At 42.2% G+C, this 19374-nt stretch overlaps 1 protein-coding gene across 1 annotated transcript in view; it reads left to right on the top strand.

Annotated features, from left to right (window-relative positions):
• Positions 1–430: 430 nt before the first annotated feature.
• Positions 431–19374, top strand: part of MYH15 (myosin heavy chain 15) — a 50367-nt gene continuing 31423 nt past the window's right edge. Inside the window, exons 1-16 of the mRNA XM_074156017.1 lie at positions 431–454; positions 3311–3457; positions 4607–4710; positions 5227–5370; positions 7057–7213; positions 8709–8736; positions 9599–9692; positions 11073–11093; positions 11688–11780; positions 13107–13170; positions 13265–13363; positions 15302–15405; positions 15842–15980; positions 16563–16681; positions 17747–17896; positions 18899–19069. Coding sequence (XP_074012118.1) covers positions 3367–3457; positions 4607–4710; positions 5227–5370; positions 7057–7213; positions 8709–8736; positions 9599–9692; positions 11073–11093; positions 11688–11780; positions 13107–13170; positions 13265–13363; positions 15302–15405; positions 15842–15980; positions 16563–16681; positions 17747–17896; positions 18899–19069 — 1578 coding nt within the window. The 5' untranslated portion in view covers positions 431–454; positions 3311–3366. The remainder of the gene's footprint in view (positions 455–3310; positions 3458–4606; positions 4711–5226; positions 5371–7056; positions 7214–8708; positions 8737–9598; positions 9693–11072; positions 11094–11687; positions 11781–13106; positions 13171–13264; positions 13364–15301; positions 15406–15841; positions 15981–16562; positions 16682–17746; positions 17897–18898; positions 19070–19374) is intronic.

Genomic DNA, 19374 nt, shown 5'->3' with positions numbered 1-19374 from the left:
CACTTGTCCCTTGTGCTTTGATTTTCATATTCTTGGGAAATTACATCTGAATAGTCTTAATTTCTACACATGTACCCGAACACACACACCCCCCCAAGCCCATGGTAATTAAGTTCTGAGGCACTTGGAAAAGCAATACTTGCCCCTGTGAAAACATAGAGGCAGGAAAAGCCTCTTCCATGAAGTCATGGAGCAAGAATGGTGTGGTGAGGGGCAGGCGGCGAGGAGCACGCTGCTCCCCGCTGACATTCCTGCCCCCCCTTCCCTTCGCTAGGGCGCAGCCACACGTGTCCCCTCCTCGGGCATTGTCTCCTCACCCAGGATCCAGCAGACAAATATAGGCATGAAGGAAAACTGCTGATGCCTTTAAACAGTTATCACCAGTGACCTTGAGATAGGGGCATATAAAGCCTGGACCAGGCGGAGCCGTGACACTTTCTGTGTGCTCTCCAGGGTGAGTACCAACCTCTCTCACTTCTAAATGCGGGTAGCCAGCTGTGCTCTAACACTGTACCGCGGTTTTGGTGTGACTAAGGTTTTCATGAGGCTTCAGGTTTTTGTAGTAACATCGCTAAACGTATAGCACTACGTTAGTCATCCTCGGATGCTGCTTGAATGCTAGGATGGCAAATACACGTTTCTTCTCTAACATCAGCACGTTTGTTTAGCCAGCTAGAATAACCGCTCAGGAAAGTCTCAGGTACCTTGTAATTATGTGTCTGGGTGGAGTGATTAGCCAGTACCTGCAAGTCATATTTTCTGTCTTCTCTGTCATCTGCAAGAGGTGATGGCTTATGCAGTTTGCAATTTTAAGCAGCTTGTTGGTCCAAGGAGTTCTTTAATCTAACGTTAGTTACAACCCTTGGAGAATTACTGGGTTCCCTTTCAAAGACAGGCGATGCCTGCTCTCGTTGCTATTGCAGACAAGCCCTTAGCACTACAACAGCTCTTCCAGCAGCCCCAGCAAAGAAAGATGAGGTCCCTCCTTTCCAAGTCTGAACGCACCACCAAATTGTTGGTGGGTCTGCGCGTGCCACTTAACTTTTAACAATACTTGCTTTCTACAGGGAATAGGTGTTTTCAAGGATCTTCCGAAGTTCATATACGAGGGCCAGCTCTTTTTGTTGTTAGCTGGAACAGACTAAAAGGAAAGCAAACATCTTTAGCTCTGCCTTGTTTTTCCCGACTATACTGCCTTTTAAGAATTATCCTATGACCATAAACCAAACCACATTTCCAGTTTCTCATATCTGGCAACAGGTTTGCCTCACTGAGTTCTCTGCACCTGCAAGGTGTATGCTGCCTGGGCTTGGACCTCTGTTGTAACTCCAGTCACATGAGACTGCTGAAGAAAAAGGGCTTCCCACCCAGCTACTGTCGTGCTGCTTTACACCATAGCTTGTTTGCCATATGAAAAAAAAAATTAGATAAGAAGGTGATAGCTGAGTAACTGTCCCTAAGAGGTCTGCAAATGGAGCCAGGTTTCACAGAAGTGGTTTAGAGTACTTTAGTGTATCTTAGGACTTGTGAGAATCTGTCCTGAGTCCTAGAGATTAACACTGATATTTGCACGTTTAATGTGAAATGACACTTACATGCTCTGATGCTGTTCTGTTTAAATGTATGAACTGATGTAATCTCATTGTTCCACCGGATCTAAGACATGCTCCTCATGGGACAGAGACTTTGCCATGCTAGTTGGAAGTTGGGTCTCCAGTTGGGAATTTTGGTCAGCTCAGATGATGTTAAAATAATTAGCGATAGTTGTGCTTATGTAGGCCCTTAATCTTTAAAAAGGAAAAAAGTTAAGGCTAGTTCTGAGGAAGAAACTTTTTGCTCTACAGCAATAAGACAGAAGGTCTCGAGTTGTACTGCAGCAGTGGGAGAGGGCTGAATGTAAAACGTTTGGCAGCTCTGCTCTCTTAGGGCTTTACATTCCCCAAGAGGAATGTGTTCAAAAAAACCTGCCTTGGCTGATGAAGAGTTTTTATCCCTATCAGGATTTTGCTAGAAAGAAATTGAGTTAAATTTTGAAAGACTACAGTGTCTGTCTTGATAGGGCTCTTGAAAATTTGTCTAGCTGCTCTGGATATTGCACGGTAAATAAAATAAGGGAAGAGGTAATATCTGAGGGTCACTTGTACAACTTCAAATAGTAATTAAATGGTGTCTCGACTTCAAAGGAAAAAAAAAATCTGAAATTCTTAAAGTGTGTGTGTGTGAACACCCTGCAGCAGAACTTCTTTTAGACATTCTCTGGACAGCACCCTGTGTATTTTATATACTATGTGTGTGGAAGTATGTATGTGGTGTGTATAAAAAAAATTAATAAATAAAACCATATCTGTACGATCACTTTAGAGAGTACATAACAATAAACTTAATTGCTTGGCAGCACAAACCCAACAAATTGTTCTTACACCCATGTCCCCTGCCCTCTCTTTCATGATGAAAGGCTCCTAAACACCGTGGCCTTGTCATTTGAGAAAAAAATGTAGGTATTCAGATGGACTAATAAGCTCAAATCCACCTAAAAATCTATTACTCCCTTGCACCAATACCGAAGGTACACTGCCGTGCCTTGCTGCAGGGGGATACCCAAGCTGGTGAATTTGGAGTTACCAGCAACTTGGGAAGGGGCACCAGCACAGGACCTCCCCAAGCCACGTTAGTCCTGTTTTTTCCGACATGCTAATTTGTGCGATGAGAGGAGTGTGCTGCAGGTAGCAGAGCTGTGTCCAGCTCCAGTGCTGGCTTTCTCCAGCAGGAGCATGGGCATGCGTCCCTGGAGGCGCACCGGGGGTGTGTGTAACGCACAGCCTTGCAGCAGTTCTCAGTTTGCAGCAGCGGCGTCTTGCTCCATGGTTCCCAGAAAATGTCTGCCTGGGACCATGCTTGGAGTGGCTGAGTGGCATGGCGCCAGGGAGGTGTGCTGGAGAAATCCAAGTGAATTTGACAGGGCCAGAGGAGGCGCCCACTAAGTGGTTTTTAAAATCACAGTTTCAAGTGGTCCGTTTTATCTCCAGCTCTTAAGCACCATTTGTGCCACAAAGAAGAGATTAAATTCTCCTGTGGAGATAACTGTGGCCCAAGTTGAGGTTTTGAACCACACAGGATCTGGCTGGCTTTAAATAAGCTGAGCCAGGGAAGGATTTAACTAAGGGGGCAGTATAGCCCCAAGTCTGTGTTAGATATTTGTGTTTCAAATTAATCATCACTTTGATCAGCTACCTGCCACATTGTGCTGAGTGTTTTATATTGTCTCAGATTGTCCAAGAAATAGAATTCTTTTCCCCCTTCTCTTTGGTAGACCAGGTCCCTTTCTTTTCTCCTCTTTGAGCTGTGCCACCTTAAACCTTTGCCAAGATGATGGACATGTCGGAATTCGGGGAGGCTGCTCCCTTCCTCCGAAAGAGCGAGAAGGAGCTGATGATGGCACAGACCGTTGCCTTTGATGGTGAGTTGTGGGACCCTTTATGCTGCCAGTGGCCGAGTAAGTGGGATGAGGGTTGTATCCAAGTGTAGCTGTGGGAATGCAGAGCAAAGCAGGAGGCAAAGCTTCCCTTGCTGCTGCTGCTCTTTGAGGTAGCTGGTTCAACCACATTTTAGTTTCTTTATTCTGCAAAGCTATAAGAAGCCTCCAGGTAGTACTAAATAGAAATAATCTATCAACTTATATTAAGTAAGTAATTAACTAGATTTAGAAGTAGGGCTTTTTTGTACTGCTCTGCTAAAGGGGGGATCACTTTGTCCATTTGAAAGAAAAACACCACACATTGATGTTCCTGTAATGAGAGAGATTCTGCAGCCTGACAAGATGTCTCTTTATGTTGTACTTGTACATCTGTTTGATTTGCAGGCTGCGTGACAATCTGATGTTAGCTTTTAGTTTCCCATAATTTATTTTTCATTAAATCGATTTACACGAGTCCTGAGGTGCAGCAGTAAATATACATATGCCAATAACCATACCAATATGCTATTCAGATTAGTTGCTGTAACTGAAGACCTAAAGTCTAGTGCAGCTACTCCAAACTTCTAAAAAGCCACATACATCCCTCAATGAGTTTTTCAATTTGTTTTTCAAGACAAACATCAGAAGAATATGCAGGGGTAAGATTAAATCTGATCACTGGCAGGCAAGCACTGTGGGCTGAATTCCTCACTCAGAGTGCAATTTTCTGTGTGACTTTTTAGCAAACGCCTTAATTTGGGCTTGGATCTCAGTTCCTCCATCTGCACCCTGGCAATAATGATTATGGATTTCCTGTGGAGGCTGAGGCTTAGCCAGCATTTGTGCAATATTTTGACACCTTGTGCTGGAAGGATCTAGAGGAAGCCAAAGTGGTATCTTCAAAGGGGAGACAACACTTGGGAGCCCTATGCCTCCTGCTTTGGCAGGCAGCTCCCCGGCGCTGCCGATCTGCTGCCGTCCCAGAGGTTTTGTGTCACTTGTGTGGAAAAAGCAGCCGCAGCCGTCTCCCTTAGCGAGGCACGGTGTTACTGTTTTTACAGAATCACAGAATCACCTAGGTTGGAAGGGACCCTTTAAGATCATCTAAGTTTGACGCAAGGCGGTGAGCCCTCGGTCTCCTTAATTTCACAGGGAAGAAGAAATGTTGGGTTCCCGATGAGAAGCTCGCCTACGTTGAAGCTGAAATTACAGAAACCAGCGGTGGCAAAGTGACCGTGGAGACGACAGATGGGAGGGTACAAAACTGGTTTTGTCTCACCCCGTGACTAGCAAGGCCAGAGCAGCAAGCTCCAGAAATTACCTGTCCCGGTTTAAGCTCAGTTGCCCGTTGCGTGAAATGGGCTGCGAACAGGAAGCTCCGGTAACTGATGCCGTATCAGAATGACACACAAAAACCCACCAAGGGGAAAATGTGGTGGTGGGTAAGCGAGCACCAGCCCCACCGCACAGCAGCAGGCGGTCTGTGAGCAGAGGTGTGCAACCAGCCAGGTCTGCATTGGCCCCCAGAGGTCAAAGCCCAGGCTGCAGCTAAATCCTACGGTTTTTTTCACAGCCACGCCACCACGCTCCTTGCTTTTAACATCTCAGCCTTCCCCCATTCTTCTGACCACTGTGAAAACAAACGGTATTTGTTTTGAGCTTAAGGACTTCTATCAATAGGGGGAGGGAAAAATATGTTCTCCTGTAAGATGTGTGAAGCAACAGAAAATGCCAGTGCTTTCCAGTGGTGCCATACTGATTTGTCTTTGCAGACCATGACTATAAAAGAAGACGATGTGCAGTCAATGAACCCTCCCAAATTTGACATGATCGAGGACATGGCTATGCTGACCCATCTGAACGAGGCGTCTGTGTTGTACAATCTGAGAAAGCGCTACAAGAACTGGATGATCTATGTAAGGGTCATTATACGGGTACATTTAGAAATCTGAGTTTCAAGTGCAGATTTCATGTTTGAACATGTTGTGCTCTTCATATGCAGTTTACAACTTTGATAAGCCACAAAACTGAGGGTCTTGCTCATCTTTTCAGGAAAGAGGTTGCTTGGAGCTGGCTTGTGTCTCAATACAGACAGACAAAGCCGAATGAATGAGATGGTGTCTAGTTGGGGTGTCATGGGACATATTTTCAGCAATCAAGGCATTGGGGAGACCTACTTTATTTCTCCTCTCCTAATATTAATCCATGTCAATACCAGCCATGGAGATTTCCTTGTTAAGAAACAATGCCTCAGGCTTAAAGCCCACATATAACATTTTTAAGCATAAGCCTTTCTATCTTTAGTTCAGTAATTTTATTCCCTTCATTTTCAGTGATGACATCAGACTTGGCTTTCTCCCTTGCTCTATATCTTCCCCATGACATCATGAACATAATTTCTGTGAGCACTAGAACAAGCTTCAGTAGCATCTAATTTTATGAGGCCAAACTTTTGCTCTGTTTGTTGCATTCAATTTTGTCTGAAAGCAGTCAGGGGAACCTATAGATTTTTCTAGCCAGTCCCTGTTCTGGTTTTTGGTGTTCATCAGAAGAGTGAATCCAACTTTTTCCCGTTTAAATTCTGATTGTTAAGCATTTTATGCATTTCTCTAATAACCTCTGTACGGACATGTATGGCCTAAACCATGGCTTTGCCTGCAGATCAGTATAGGTAGAAAATGAAATCTGTCATCTTGCCTTAATCTATTTATTGGTTGGGGTTTTTCTTCTCGTTGTAGAAAATAGGACTGATGACTCATGCCAAGGCCATTCTGGAGCACGTCTTAATGCTACTTTTAGGGGAAGACACCTGGATTTCACATGAAACATAGGAAACTTCACATGAAATTGAGCTCATTAAATCTATGTGTGCATAGTGCTCATGTCCATAGAATAACTGGGTTTCTTCGAAAGTTTTTGCTTCAACCTGGACTGAGTACCTGAAAAGTTACCAGCTAACACCGATTCCCTGGGGTTACAATTGAAAACTTGTTCTTCCTCAGAACCACCAGGCCCCAGCTAACTGATGTAGATAGCCCAAAGAGTGACTATAAAGATAGATTTTTTTTACCAACTGTGTTTCTCCCAAAGCTGAAAAAAAGCTCTATTGCTTTGGAAATACAGTATGAAGTTGTTTTCTCTTTGAACACCCACCAGAAGTCACCCAAAGTGCTCACATCAAATTAATAGTGGGAGATTGTTTCTCCTCCTAATACTGGAGTTCAAACAGGAAAGCTGTAACTTTTCTTTCCTTGTCAATGACTGTTTCCAAAAGGAACCAACTCTCATGGGACAGCAAGGCAAAAAGTCAGATGTAGGTCTATTTGCTGCTACTTCGTTTTGCTGAAGGGGCTGTTTCTGGTTGTCATCCTGAAAATACGTTCCCCCCTTTGGAAAACTGTTCAATATCTCTAGTTTTGATACCAATTACCAGTAGGAAATCACTTAGCAGACCAGTAGCTTCAGAAATTCAGATCAAAGGCTGAAATTGAAGTCAGAATTCAAAATCAAATCAGAAGCTGGCAACACTACTTGGTTAACTAAGACTTTTTTCTTTATTCCTTGAGTGGTTTTTTTCACTCTTCTTTTGTGTTCCTCCCTAGACCTATTCCGGTTTATTCTGCGTGACTATAAATCCCTACAAGTGGTTGCCTGTCTACAAGCCGGAGGTTGTTGCTGCATACAAAGGCAAGAGGCGCTCGGAGGCTCCTCCCCACATCTTCTCCATTGCTGATAACGCGTACCACGACATGCTGCGTAGTAAGTGGCACTGTTTGCTTTCAAATTTCATTTTGCTTTATTTAGCTGATGTGATTGGTACTGGATGGAAGTTTGTGAGAGATTTTGCAGTGTGCAACAAATGTGCAAATACTCTACAAGTAACAGGGGCTTGGCAGTCTGTGTAATTTTTTTATTTACATATATATATATATAAAAAATTTATTTTTTTAAACTTCCCTGACTGTCCCAGTACTTCTGGCAACAGTAAGCTCTGTATATGAACTATCTGTAAGGTGCACAAATTTAGCTGTCTGAACTGGGTGAATCCATCAGTTTGTAACAAAAACCAGGGCCATGCCCCAAAGGTCTTTAAGCATTTTCCCAGCCCCAAAAACAAACTTACTGTCAGTTTATGCTCAGTATTCTAATGCTTATAAGATGTGTGCACTCAAAGGGTAGCGAAGGCCAGCTATCTCGGGTGCTGCGTGCACATCGCTTGCGTGAACCTGCGGTGGGTCAGTGTTGCACTGTCTGCTGTGGGTCTGGGCACCAACCCTGTGGCAACGGTCCTGATTTTCCTGTGAAATTTTCTCACCCTGACTCTCAAGTTACTGGGAGAAAAAAAAAGTTTATCAGCAGAGGGCAGCAGTGATGTACTCACACCAGGTCCTGCGAGGCAACAGGGTAAATCCCAAAGAGGCTCGGTGGGAACACATCCTGCTGTCACCTGGTTTTAATAAAATGGAAAGTGCCACAGCTGCGAGGGGACAGAAGGCACTGGGCAGAGGGGCGCTGAGAAAAGGCGGGGGGAAGGTGTGGGTGTGGCTGCGAAGAGATGCTCTTTTATCAGATTGGGTGAAATATGGCCAGGCTGACCAGTATGTAGCCTATTATGATGACTGGAATTAAAAAGCAAAATAGGATTTTAGGCTCAATAGCTTGGGAAGCTGCTATGATTTAGCATTTGCTGAACTTGGTTAATAATATATTAAGGTTGCAAAGTGTTCTTATAAATGGAAAGTGTTTCTAATAAATGGTCAGGCCATTAATAGCAGGGACACCATAAAACTTCATTCCAGCAGCATGGCCAACTGAAGAAGAGTACGTATGCATAGTAAGGAACGGCATGTGAACAAGCAGCAAAATTACTTGGGCTGATCTCGTCTTGCAGGAGCAGAAGGGTCAGATGTGGGCAAAGATGTACTCAGGCGTAAGAAAAAAAAAACATTTTGATGACAGGAAATTACATTCTTTATTATAGTTTCCCAGACACAGGGAGAAAGTGCATGACTGACAGGTCTTTAACACCAACTTGAACAAAGCACTAGAGGAGGATTCAGGGCAGGGCTGGATCTTTCACTGCTGGAGGTTGGAGTAGATGATACTAGATTTTATCTTTCCATCTCTGCTTCATGTGATTCTCTCCTGTCCTTTCAGGACTCATTCTAGAATAGTTGGTACACATTTGCAATTATAATAAGCAATTTGTACAGCCTACTAAAATTGTCTCTTTTTTTTTTTTCCCCCTCCACAGATCGGGAGAATCAGTCTATGCTGATCACGTAAGTGCTTCTTTTTTGACTGAATTAAGACTCTGTTGCTGTGAAAAACTTAGAAGAAAAAGATCCTACTGAAATACAAGTTGAAAACTCAACTAAATTGTCTGGAACTTGATCCAAGCCACATAACTGGCAATTAGGCCATCTGATGCCTGCCTTGAGCCCCATGGGAAAGGAGTAGCTGAGGGTTTGATGGAGGCTGACCCATTTCTGATCCCCATCTGGTATTTGTTCCGAGTAGGCATGAAAACAACTCAGCAGGCAGTTAAAGAAGCTTCTTCCAGGGTTAGCCTTGCTGTGGCTGCCCACTTTGGATAGGGAAAACTCCGTCTTTTCAATGTGGTTGCTCCTGCTGCAAATTATATTTATGAATGTTGTGTAGACACATCTAAACGGAAGGAGATAACCAAGGCAGAAAAGTGGCACATCATTTACTGACAAGTATGAAAGATGGAGAGTTGGGTGTCTCTCTACACAGGTCACGTGCTCCTGAATAATGCCAGCAAATTACTGCAGCTTTTCTGTACATTTTCTAACGCGTTAGTTGTATATAGGTATACCTCAGATCCCCAGTCTGGATATTTGTAATAAAACTTCATGCCCTCAAAGGAAGCTCAGTGTAGCGTACCAGATTTCTGAGCCCAGTCACGTGAAGAATTAGTTGGTGCTATCATAGACATTCACCTCTTCATTCAGTCACTTTAATGTGATTTCCACTGAAATGGCCAAAAAACAGGCTGCAGAAATCAGAGTTAGTGATTCTGAGAGCAGCCTGTGTGTGAGGAGGAGCTGACAGGACAGGAGGGTGAAAGGATGAGTTACAGCTGTTTGAACAATGCCTGTGTTATCTTCTTCTTTCCTTTAGTGGAGAATCTGGTGCTGGCAAGACTGTCAACACGAAACGTGTCATCCAGTACTTTGCCACAGTGGCAGCCTTGGGTGAACCTGGTAAAAAGAGCGTAAGTCTGTTTCATTTCAGACTCCCAGGGTTTTTCTGTTGTGTACAACCAACCTCACAAGTCTACATCCTGAACACTAAACCATGTGCTAGACCTCAACAGGCATGGTTAAGAAAAGAAACTGTTGGGAAAAGATACTGACACTTCTTCATGGCATTACTACAAGCATGCTGTTCTGAAGGTAGAAAGGCAACGCTCATTTGAACTTGCCATGCTCCAAATGGAGCAGCAAAACCACTCCTGGTTCTGAGCAGTTTTGTTGCTTCTGCTTTTTTCCTAGGAGTTTTAGTTTTCATGTGTGTTAAGTAAGTTTCTGATTGTGTTAAAGCTGGTAAAAGGACGGGGAGACTGAAGATTAAGAAATTTGATTCAGTCTTCAAAATAGTCTTTAGTCTTCTTTAGTCTAGAAAATAGTCTTCAAGAGGACTAGGATTATCATTTCTCGTCAAAATATCTGTTTTGTTGAAAGCTTTTTTGTTCACAAAAAAGGAATGTTTTGACAAAAGATTTTTTTTAAATCAGCTTTTCTGTATTTCTCTTTTCATAAGTGCTGTTCTGCTTATAAGTGTTCTCTAAGGTTACAGTGAATACTCTATTCATGCTGCTTTTTATCTTGTGTTGCTATGAGCTTCATTGCACTTGAAGGCTCAGCACTCTTCGTGGTGAATTAACTGATTCCTATGAACTATTTCTGAGGCCGAAATTTCAGCCAGGCTTGGATTCTGTACACATAACTCACAACACCAAAATCTAATATAGATTCAACTGAGGCCTGCAAGGCTCTTTTAACAAATGACTGAATGGTCCAGAGCCAGGTCTCTACGTGCAATGAGACTGGTGCCCATAATGGTCTCTGAAACCTGGTTTGCTCATGGAACAATTCTGCAAATAATGGATACTGCAGTTGGAAGATATTCCATGTAATTTATCAGCTCAGGTGGCATTTTATCTTCATTATCATCACCCTTTCTTTTCAAATAATCCAACAGTTGAAGTGCAGCATGATCTAGTTATCTAAAACTTGTCTCTTTGCATTTACATCCTTTTATTCTTACCACCTGGCACCAGTCTCTTTTCTCTGTCGTGTTAGTTAGTCTTTTAGCAAAATCAGGTAGATGTTTGGAGCAGGGGTTAAAACAATGGGCTGTTCTGTTCTGAGGAACAGAACTTAGGTATTTTGTGATGTATGGTGAACGCAAAGTAACGGTCATGTGCTTTTTGAAGGACTTTTCAAAAAGTCCTTCTGGTGTGTTGGTGCCCACTAGACATCTAACCTTTCTAATCTGTATCTTTTTTGATGTCTTTCACATTAGTATTCACATTCTCTCTCTTTTTTTTTTTTTTTTTTTTTTTCACTCCATCGTGTTCCTCTTTTGACAGCAACCAGCTACCAAAACTGGGGTAAGTCATCAGCTTTGCTATTTTATCTTTTCCACGTGAAAATGATAGTGGGCTCTGTCAGCCCGTGTCACAAACCTCAGCATTTCACTTTGTGTGGTTCTCCCAGTGAAGGATCCCTGGAGCCCAAGCAGTTAAAGTAGTTTGCTTCAGCAAACTGAAGTGGGTGCGAGTGACAGTTAATGCTTTTCTCAACTACAAAAATCCCAAATATTACGAGCTCCGAGTGCTTTCAAATCTAATGCATCTTCCTGCTTGTCACTGTCTTCAATAGCCCCTCTCTTACACGCATCCACTTGGATGCCCTCACATGCTTCACAGTACATGGGAAGATATGGTGATTTCTTTCATATGCAGGCGGCATAAAATATCAAAGCAAAACAGTAGAGAGCAGCAGAATGTTTTAGGCCCTTTAATCACTGATTTTTGACTCACAATCTTGCTGTTATGCTGTTCACGCAGTGCCACCCCTAGGGTGGAGCTAAATCACTTTGCTATAGAGGCTTCTCTCTATAAGTGAATGCATAACGAGTTATAGTTGACAGCTGAGTTTGTGGCCCGTAGGTTTCTCAATAGTATTTCAACTTTGATTTCTAGGGAACCTTGGAGGATCAAATCATTCAAGCAAACCCAGCCCTAGAAGCTTTTGGAAATGCCAAAACCCTGAGAAACGACAACTCCTCACGTTTTGTAAGTCTGTAACATGACACAATGATGTCCTTTTCAACAATGGCCAGTTAATAACATCTGCATAATAATCCTTTCATAAATCGCTTCTCGTTTTGTCCATTAAAATGGTTGGACCTCCACACAGTGGAAGAGTAATAAAGTAGGATCTAACCAGGAAAAAACTACTGGAAGGATTAAAGATAAAAAGAAACAAAGAACGATCCACCTTGAATAATTGTTTAAACTGTATATGATCAGGAGACAAGCAAAGCCTAGCTTTATGAAGCCCTTTGAACAGCAATGGCAGATCTTTCCCCAGGCTGCCTCTGCCGCATAGCCTTATTTTCCTACCATGTTTTCCACTAGCCTAAGTCATTCCCCCTCCCTATAATAGCTCTGCTTTGTCACTAAGTGTCAGAAATACACCACAGTCCCTGCTCCCTCCCACATCTTCCCCCTCTCAGATCCACACATGCAGCAGTACTCCTACCTTTGATCTATAACATATCTACCTTTTGGGGTGAGTAAGCGGTCCCTGGTTGTCCCTCAGTGCTGACATGTCTTTGGGCCTCTCCTCATTTCCATTAGGCTTGCAGGAGAGCAATCCCCTCAGAAGCTCTGCCTCTGCCACATCTGGTTGATGTTGGCTCCGAGGTCCAAAAGGAACAGCATGAGGATGACAGCCTGAGTTTGTAGCCCATGCTTCCCTAACATATCCAGTTAGAAATTAAATTGGAAGGGGTGGAGAGGGTAAGAGGTTGTAAGCAACTGTGGAAAGCTACACAATTGTATAAGGAGTTTGTCAGCTGGAATGGAAATTAATTACTTAAAAAATCCAATGTGTTTGAATATAATAAACTAAATTAAACCTACTCAATTTTTATGAAATTTGGTGGGATGAATATGCAAGTTAAATGGGCAAAGCAGTGTAAACTCACAGCACCCGTCTGACACAAGTAGTCCGTGTAAGACAGGACTGCAAATAAAGGAGTCGTCAAAAAAGGAGCTTGTGTGTCTCATGCCCAGGCTTATTGCTCTAAGTCCTGCATTACACTAAACCCACATCATGAAACTGGAAGCCATACGCATTCCCGTATCTTAGCCTAGCAGATAAGTACACAGTTATCCTTCTCCCACAAGCTGATTACATAGTGGTATGTAGAGATTTAGGCTTGGAAAACTGTAATATCATTGTTTGGTATTTCTCATTGAAAATCTGCCTCTCCAAAGTCAAGGAGTTAGCATAAACTGATTCTTTGGGCCAAATGATTGCCTTCAAGCAGTATCCTTTGTTTCCCTCTGTGTATACTATATGCACTAATTAGAATATTCTTCTGTGTGAATTAGGGTAAATTTATCCGAATCCATTTTGGAACCACAGGCAAGCTGTCATCTGCTGATATTGAGATTTGTAAGCAGCAAACTCTCTCCTTTTTAAAAAAGTACAATTGCTCATCTGAAAGCTCGGAGAGCCTTTCTCACTGAATTTGTCTTTGTGCAACTAGATTTACTGGAGAAATCCCGAGTGATTTTCCAGCAACCGGGTGAAAGAGACTATCACATCTTCTACCAAATCCTGTCAGGAAAGAAACCAGAGTTACTGGGTAAGCATTACATGGGTCTACAACTTTTAAGAACCAACCATTAGCTGAATAGACAGTGGTTGAGGAGGGGGCAGGGGGAAAACCTGTGTTCAGAAAGGCCCCTATGCTTCCTCTTGAGAAAACTGAGCTTCCACTATCAAATACTCTCTATTAAAGATGCTGTTCCAATGCAGCAACAGAGACCATTTTTCTGTGATATACTGATGCAGGTACCCTATAAAGTGAAGCGATATTACCAATTAGATTAAGGAAATGAGACTCAAACAGGACTTTTAAAACATAACGTTATAAAGGCAAGAAATGTCACCATGAATTTGTGTAATCCAAGGTCTCGAAACATCTGGAAAATGCTACACCTCCAAGAGCATTTGTGATGATAAAACTTTAATTATCCAGATTTTCACATATGAGGAGATTTGCTTATATGTCCATGAAGAAAAGCTAGTTTCCTCTTTCTGCCACAAATGCCAAAACTGACATCCTGGCATGTTCTGTAGCAAGGCAGAATATTCAAAGCTGCCTGCCACTGGTTGTGTGGTGTTTACCCCTTTCAAGTTTTCCCTGGCTGAACGTGGTCCCATAGACCTGCCGGAGAAGAGCAGAGAGCAGATGAGGTCTCTCTGCCCCCATCTCCAAATGCTTTGAATAAAACCTTCAGTAATTATTTAAGTGATGTGGTTTGCTGACTTTAATTTGTGCTCTGAAGAAACACACTTTATAAAATACATTGAAGAGTCACTTTATTGCTGCACTAAACTGCCACTAAGCCATAGCAATCATAAGCTGGTTTGAAGTCTTATTATCCTGATAGTGCGTGGTAAAGTCTTTAACCCTCTTAGCTTTTACGTGGCCTAATTAATGACAATTACGGGAAAGATTTCAAGGAAGAATTGCACTGAGATTCCTGTGTGAATCCTTGTGCTGGAAAAATATGCCCTTTCTCATAAACTGTCTGTCTGTGTACTCTACAACAACACACACCTTTCTGGCCAGCAGGAGCATGTCTGCAGGCTCTTGAAGAGGCTGAAACCAATGGGGACTTCTGTTTTGTAGACAAGACATGTATGCGTTTGTATATAAACACACACATATCTAAATATAAATAAGTATAAATATAGAAAAATATAAATGTAGGTAAATGAATAGATAACATAGTACCTACATAGCAAAGTACCACAGAGAGAGAATATGATTTTATATACACATATATTGATAGACATGTATATATTTACATACATATTTAGAACATGTAGGTATATGTGTATGTATATAAAAGATTGACATCTAGACGACACCTTGGTCTGCTGAATGTGGGTGAAACTTTTGTGTTGTTTTAGGGAAGCAGGACTCTCCCTGTAGTTTTGGAGCCAGATAGCTTTTTAGAAAGCAACTCTGTATTTTGGGGGGTTTGATGTGAAGGAAAAGGAAAGAGGAGAGAAAGTGAGAGACACATTCAGACTTGTTCATCAAGAGTCAAGTATCACCTGCAAAGAGTCCTGGAAGTTGCTGTTTTGTGAGTCTGTTATAAGAGAGGGGAACCATGCCCATTGTCCCTGTCTTGGATCATACCAAACTCTTTTTCTCCTCTGTACTTAGATGGGATTTTTACCCCTACAGGTATGCAAGGCAGAAAGTAGGGCTATACAGGAAATTATGAACTCAGTGTACTGCAATTCATGCTTAATAGATGTTTATGCAGTATTCCTACATTCTTTTTAGTTATACTCTCTCTAAATCTTGGTCTTCAGACTGGAATAGTAGAATGAGAGAGTTGGTTGCCACCCAGTTGTTGTTAAAAAAAAACCAAAACACAACAGAAAAAAACTTTACACACAGTTGTGCAGAGACAAATCTATGTCAGAGTTGATCTTTTGATCTCCATTTTTTTTTTTATATCCTGAATGGATGGCAGTTTTGACCTTGGCAGTTCTTTTACAGATATGCTACTGGTATCTACCAACCCATATGACTACCACTTTTGCTCCCAAGGAGTAGTTACAGTGGACAACTTGGATGATGGAGAAGAATTGTTGGCAACAGATGTAAGCCTGTATTGATTTGATTTCGTGCTGCATAGGTTGGATGCATGTGGGGAGAGAAAATGCTGGCAGGAGCCTAACTTCTGTCACTGAAACTATTGGACTGACGTGAAAGTAGAAATGGGTCTAAATTGCATTCATACTATGAAGCACGAGGCCTGATAAACTATTATACTTTTGAATCTGGCCTTGCTCCATGTAATGCCCACAGGCACAATGTTCTTATAATTTTGATATATAAAATGCTAGACAAAGGGAGCTCTCCTCCTGCTCCCCAGCCACTGCTGGGTCTTCATGGTCTTCCAGTCACTGCTTTGTGAGATGTAACCCTCAGCAGGTTAGTAATAGCAGCCATGCAAAGCATTGTGATTGTGGGGCTGCAAAATGCCATTGCTTTCGAATAGGGAAGTGACAAAATATCTGCGTTTCCTTTTCACAGCAAGCCATGGACATCTTGGGATTTGTGCCCGATGAGAAGTCTGGTTCCTACAAGCTCACAGGTGCCATCATGCACTTTGGGAATATGAAATTCAAACAAAGACCCAGAGAAGAGCAGGCAGAGGCTGATGGCACTGAAAGTAAGAATAATTCCTTACCTTCAAAAGTCTGGCATGCGTCATGCACTGTGTAGAGGAAGAAGCAACCTGTTTGCTTTGATCTTGTGCAATGTAGCTCCTGCTCAGCCAAGAGTGCTGTGCTTTATTTGTAGCAGTGGCTTGGTCAGTGGTGGGTAACATTATTTAGTAGAAGGTGAATAGACACAGCCAGAGTAACCCAATGACATTCCATTTTTGTGACCATTTGAACAAAATGGTTGTAAAAAGTTGTTGCCTTAGCTTTCTCTTTCATGTCTTCATGTCTTGCTTCTATGCTTCCTCTTGCACCTGAAACTGTCTATAACCAGTGTGGAGATATGTTCTTTTCCCTATAGCTGAAGAGTTTCTCAAGTGTGATTCTTGCCGCAATTGGTGTCTAAGGTAGCTAGATGGCCTTCTCTTCCACAAGACATAGTACAGACACCCCTAGCACGAATCATCAAAAGAAAAAGTCTTTATCCAGTTTCTCTTTGGAAGTGGATGTACTAAATATTTTTTTTATTGGCAAGGCATGTTTCCATGTAGAAGCTCAAAGCCAGTTGAAACCTTGTTTCTTTTGATCAGGTGCTGACAAAGCTGCCTACCTAATGGGAATCAACTCCTCTGATTTGATTAAGGGTTTATTGCACCCTAGAGTGAAGGTTGGCAATGAGTATGTGACCAAAGGTCAAAGTGTTGAACAGGTAAGGAGAAGCTCTTAGGGTATACGGATACCTGTCCCGCAAGCCTTGAGCATTCATCTGTAACATCTCAGAGAGACAGACAGCTGCTAGAAATATTAACATGTACCTCTAGTAGTTGTTCTCATTTTATATCCCCAAACTTGAGGGAATAGACAGTGAAGTGCAGGGAATTGCTAGAGACTGACAAAGGAATGATGGCCGTCACTGCCTTTGATAGGATTGTTTTTATGATGTGTTAGTAGCAGCTACTCAAGGAAACCAGGTGCAGTAAAACCACAGGGGGGGTTGATATGTAATTCTGGATGAGAATAGTTACCTAGAAGAGTTGAGTCATGGATAATTTATTCACTCATTCATTATTCATGTAATTTTAAGCTCTGTGTGACCTCAATCAGCTAAAGGCAATATCCACTTAAAGGTATGTCTTAATTTAAGAAACAAAAGTCCTTGGGTTAGCACTGCTAGCAGTATTGTAGTAGTATTGTAGAAGATACTGAAGCAATTTGGTTACAATGAAAATTGTTGTTCAAAGACAGGATGTGGTACAGTCTCAAAAACTAGAAAACTGCTGAAGAGAGGTCTGTCCTAGTGGTGTAGTCACGCATACACTAAAGAGACTTTTGACAGACTTCCTATCGCCTGCTGATGCTGTAGCATCCCTCAAAAATTAGAAGCAAGTGGCAACGAGCAACTTGACCACAGACCTCCTATATTCCAGCAATAGCTCTGGACATCATGGCTGGCATCCAGCCCGTGAGCTTTCTGGTACTTAACTTCCACGGCAACGTAAGGGATTAAAACAGTTGCAACTCACTGTCCAGCTGTTTCCCAAGAGGCACTTTACTAGCACTTTATGTACATGTTAGTATACACACATATACATGACTAAAATTTGAAGAAAATTCAGCATAGATAATGGGAGAAGCTGGGTGATGTATTAAGTATGATTTGAGAACCATGATGAAAAACCATGAGTAGGGATTGAAACTGGCTACTGCACTGAAATCCTTGTGTTCCACAGTGAATTCTGTTCCACACAGTGGTATTTTGAAACATGTGTTCTAGGTTTTGTATGCTGTTGGAGCCTTATCTAAGGCAGTGTATGATCGAATGTTCAAGTGGCTGGTGGTCCGTATCAACAAGACCTTGGACACTAAACTGCCAAGACAGTTCTTCATCGGAGTCCTGGATATTGCTGGGTTTGAAATCTTTGATGTGAGTATTAATATGTGAGGATTTGGTGGAAGGACATAAAAGATAACAAGTGATAGCTCTCGGGTGGGTATTTCTTTTTCTAAAGGAACAGAAAGCAAAGTGCTGAGAAAGTTGTAAAGCAAATAGTATACATGATTCTACAAGGTTTTTCCATTAATAGATGTAGAAAACGCTCACCATTTAGCACAGCTGGACATGCTGATAGTTCCTGTGGAGGAAGAAGGTGGCAATCTTTAGCAAAGACATCTCACATTCTTTGGGCTGTGTTTTAGGAGAATGCATTGTTCCCACTCTTTCTCTTTAGAGAAAGCATCACTTACAGGGTATGATATTTCCTGCTCTTTATATCTCAATATGAGATATATCTTCATCTCAATAAAAGAAAGAAATTTTTCACAGTGAGAAAAATCACTCACTAGAACAACCTCCCCAGGGATGTGGTAGAGCCCCCATCACTGGAGATCTTCCAAGATGCGATTGGACGGGGTGCTAGACAATCTCATCCAGACTCCCTCTCCCACAAAAGGTTGGATCTTTCAAGATGCCTTCCAACCTGGCCTGTTCTGTGATTCTATCATGGTTGTCAACAAGTGTATGTAAGAAAAGCACGTCACAACTTCTGTTTCTCAGAATCCATTCCTGAAAATAAGTGCCTAATGCTGCTGCTGCTATGTGTTGCTCTCTCTATGCAGCAGAGCAAAGAGAACATTGGCTCTGCTTTACAGGACTGGTGTGGCATGCTGCTGAAGGAAAGTCTCTCATGCATCTTGAGAGACTTGAACAAATCTGGGCATCCTCACACTTCAGAGGAGGGCACATGAGGCAGCCAGCAGCCTGTTACTGAACTTCCCCCTCCTTTGCCTTCAGTGTTATGCTCAGTAGTTTCTCAACCAGTTACTGTTTAGAAGGTTTTAGATGTAAACGGTTTCCTTCTTGCTATTCCACCAAGACTTACCCTAGCCAACTGTGGTGCAAATGCTTCTTTTTTATCTCCTTTTGCAGTTTAACAGCTTTGAGCAACTCTGCATCAATTACACTAATGAGAAACTGCAACAGTTTTTCAATCATCACATGTTTGTCCTGGAACAAGAAGAGTATAAGAAGGAAGGCATTGATTGGGTATTCATTGATTTTGGCATGGACTTGCAAGCCTGCATTGATTTAATTGAGAAGGTATGTACAGGAGTGCTAAGGTGTATTTACTGAATTGGCTTTATTCATGATGGTCCTTTGGATATGTCCTCGTGTCCCAGCGAACAGAACAGGACAAACAGCAGGACATGTTTCTTGCCTTTCTACATGCAATACAGAATCAAAGGAAAATCAGTATTTGTAGCATTTGTGGCTACTTGGCTTGACCTCCATAAGTTTACCTTATGGAGGCAACAGTAACCACAAGCTGTAACTGTTAACTTGTATGACTGCATAATTTTCCTTGGTTTTTAATTCTTCCTCTATCCCTACTGCTCTGCCATTTA

The sequence above is a fragment of the Numenius arquata genome, chromosome 1 (genome assembly GCF_964106895.1).
Source record: "Numenius arquata chromosome 1, bNumArq3.hap1.1, whole genome shotgun sequence".
Classification (NCBI taxonomy): domain Eukaryota; kingdom Metazoa; phylum Chordata; class Aves; order Charadriiformes; family Scolopacidae; genus Numenius; species Numenius arquata.
This window is presented reverse-complemented; position numbering and strand designations above follow the sequence as displayed.